Here is a 2,831-nt window from a genome sequence, read left to right on the forward strand (position 1 = left end):
TCTCATGTTAAATCCGGGGGCGAAAATACCATGTGCACCCTCGGTCTCGAAATTCAATTATTTTTAGCGCGGGATACGCGGCCCTCCCGGGCTGACCGGCCGCAATTAGGTAACGTGCCTAGCATGTGGTGAGCCCTAGTGTATGATAAGAGGAAGTTGTACCTCTACGTGGCTCTCTATGAGAGCATCTGAATGGATTTCTTTTTGTTTCTTTTTTCCGTCGACCAGAGAAGGTAAGCAAATTGAATTGCACCGTCGTGTCAAATGGACCGCCGACAACAGTCGTGCCTACAGCTTGGAAGTGGTTGGTAGAAGCCCACGCCCCCTTTATGGAACTGCGTGTGCAACTGCCCGTTGGATATCTCATATTTGCCACTTACCCATCCACTCTGCACAACAAATGCTGTATTTACTCCATACAGCATTACTTCTGATCTTTGTCGTATCACCACTTAATCCTAATCCTTCATTTATAAACTATTACTTCAGTAACTAGATTATTATAACATTTATAATCACCAATGGAGGCTCCTAATTGTGAAGGAAATCAAAGTAGATGCAGGTCGATGTTTTCTTGTAACGGTGAAGAAAACAATAATAATTAATACTTAAGATTGAGCAAATGGACCTTAATTGTATCTATAAGTAGTTAGTTATGAGACAAATAAAAATCTTATTTTTTTTGAAAGTTAAGGAATATATTGATTTAAATAGCCTTTTCAAAATAAAAAAAAATTATAGTTCACTGCCGCGTAATGAGCACATAAATGAGTTGGGCGTGACATGCACCACAACGATGCAATGCGAGCCCTTAGGTTGACGTGAAAATTTGTTTGGAATGTGGATCACTTTTAACGCACATGATCTGACCATCGACCATATTATGTAATCCAACAGCCGTTATGACAAATCGAGAAGACTACACAGTCATGACAGATAAAAAATTACTCAAGACGATGCATCCATCTAACATAATATGACCCATATATCTGAAGGAAGGACTGGAAAAAAAAAAAAAAAAAAAAATCTATCTCAACATACCCGCCCACATTCAAACAAAATAGCTATCGTACACTTTGGCACTGTAATTACGACAAGAACCGGGGTCCGTTGTGCCCAGACCCCTTGTGGATAAGCTAGACTGCTGTCTCCTCTGGCCCGCACGCATCTTCCGGGCAGTGAGACCAGCGCACAACTGGATCCAAGGAGGAATTAACGCTGAAAGCTTTCCACCTGGTCAAGTCCCCAAAAAGCAAAATGGAAAACAAATCACGAACTCTATATAAACCACTCTTGCCGCCTCAAACCCGCCATCACCGCCATTCCTCAATCCTCCCATAACCCAAAGAGGTAAAAAAACCCATCCCCTTCTACGCCTTATACCTTGCCTCACCTCTCCCATCCTTTCCTCTGTTTCACTTCTTCGCCAGACTATCAAAAGAAGACTCTGGTAGAAAGCTCGCAGCATCGCAGCCATGTGTGGAGGCGCCATCATCTCCGAGTTCATCCCTCCCCGGAAAAGCAGCGGCTCCAACCGCCGCATCTCCACCTCCGACTTCTGGCCCGACGCCGCCACCTCTTTCTTCCCCAAGACGCCCGAGCCCGTTTCTGCTCCCCCGAGAAACGTATTCTTCTTCTGTTATATTCCCATCTCGATCTCCTTAGCTGCTTTTTTTTTTTGATTTCTTGAAAAATAAAGAATAATTTGTTGGATGCAGCGAAGAGGAAGAGAGAAAGGAAGAATCTTTACCGAGGGATCCGGCAGCGGCCGTGGGGGAAGTGGGCGGCCGAGATCCGGGACCCGATGAAGGGCGTGCGCGTGTGGCTCGGCACCTTCAACACCGCGGAGGAGGCAGCCCGTGCCTACGACCGCGAGGCCCGCCGTATCCGCGGCAAGAAGGCCAAGGTCAACTTCCCCAACGAAGACCCTCTTCCGGAACCCCTTAAACCCCAAGCCCATCCATCAGAGCACTACCCACGCGGCCCCATCCCCTCTTTCCCGCCTTACGTTCATCAGGGCCGTCCATTCGCTGATCCGAAAGTGGAAACGGCGGAGCCTTTTCCGGCGGTTGCGAACGGCGGCGATGCCGACGGCGAGGTGAAGAGGCTGTCGGAGGAGCTGATGGCGTACGAGACGTACATGAACTTCTTCGACATCCCGTATATGGAGGGCGGAGCGGTGGCGCAGCCGGAGGAGGCGGTGGCGTTGCCGGAGGCGGGGACAAATGCTTGTAATCAGCAAGCGCCCGTGCCTTCAAGTATGGGGATGCTGTGGAATTTCGATGACCTGATGCCCACCTCCATGGCCCTTTAATTTCTCACGTTTTCTTTCTCTGCTTCTCGAGTCTAAACTGCTTCCATTTGTATATATTTAATTTTTTTTTGCTACTGAAACGGACGAATGGTCTTGTTCTATGTTATTTTGCTGATGATCTGTTGTTAAAGGCTCGGAATATTTGCTTTGTAAGATTTGATTTCCCGAAATTGGGATTCTGCGATCTGCTGAGTTGCACTACGTGGTTCAGCTCATGCTCTGTTTCATTAAAGTTTGTTTTATAAGCTTTGTGAGATGCTATTATGGCTTCATATGTGCTTTGTTTATATTTGGTTGTTAAGAGCAAATGAAGGGGAAGGAGTTGCTTCAAAACTTTTCGATCCTTAGAAAATGCCAAAGCAAAATCATAATGCTGATGACATGAGTGAAACTGTGAAACGGATTAGAAGGCCGCAAAGTCGGAGTAAGTCAGGGGAAGACTTGGTTGCTCCCATAAACGACTTCGATTCATTCATGCTAATCTCAAGCTGGAGACGAATTTTACGGGTCTTTTTGG

The 2,831-nt window shown here is 46.5% G+C and overlaps 1 protein-coding gene across 1 annotated transcript; it reads left to right on the forward strand.

The window, feature by feature from the left end:
* The first annotated feature begins 1,314 nt into the window (after positions 1-1,314).
* On the forward strand, positions 1,315-2,586 carry LOC140858121 (ethylene-responsive transcription factor ERF071-like). The gene is given in 3 exon segments (XM_073257755.1): positions 1,315-1,614; positions 1,617-1,625; positions 1,719-2,586. Coding segments are annotated over 3 exon segments (744 nt in total). The 5' UTR covers positions 1,315-1,475; the 3' UTR covers positions 2,315-2,586.
* Positions 2,587-2,831: the final 245 nt, after the last annotated feature.

This window comes from Elaeis guineensis, chromosome 5, assembly GCF_000442705.2.
Source record: "Elaeis guineensis isolate ETL-2024a chromosome 5, EG11, whole genome shotgun sequence".
Classification (NCBI taxonomy): Eukaryota; Viridiplantae; Streptophyta; class Magnoliopsida; order Arecales; family Arecaceae; genus Elaeis; species Elaeis guineensis.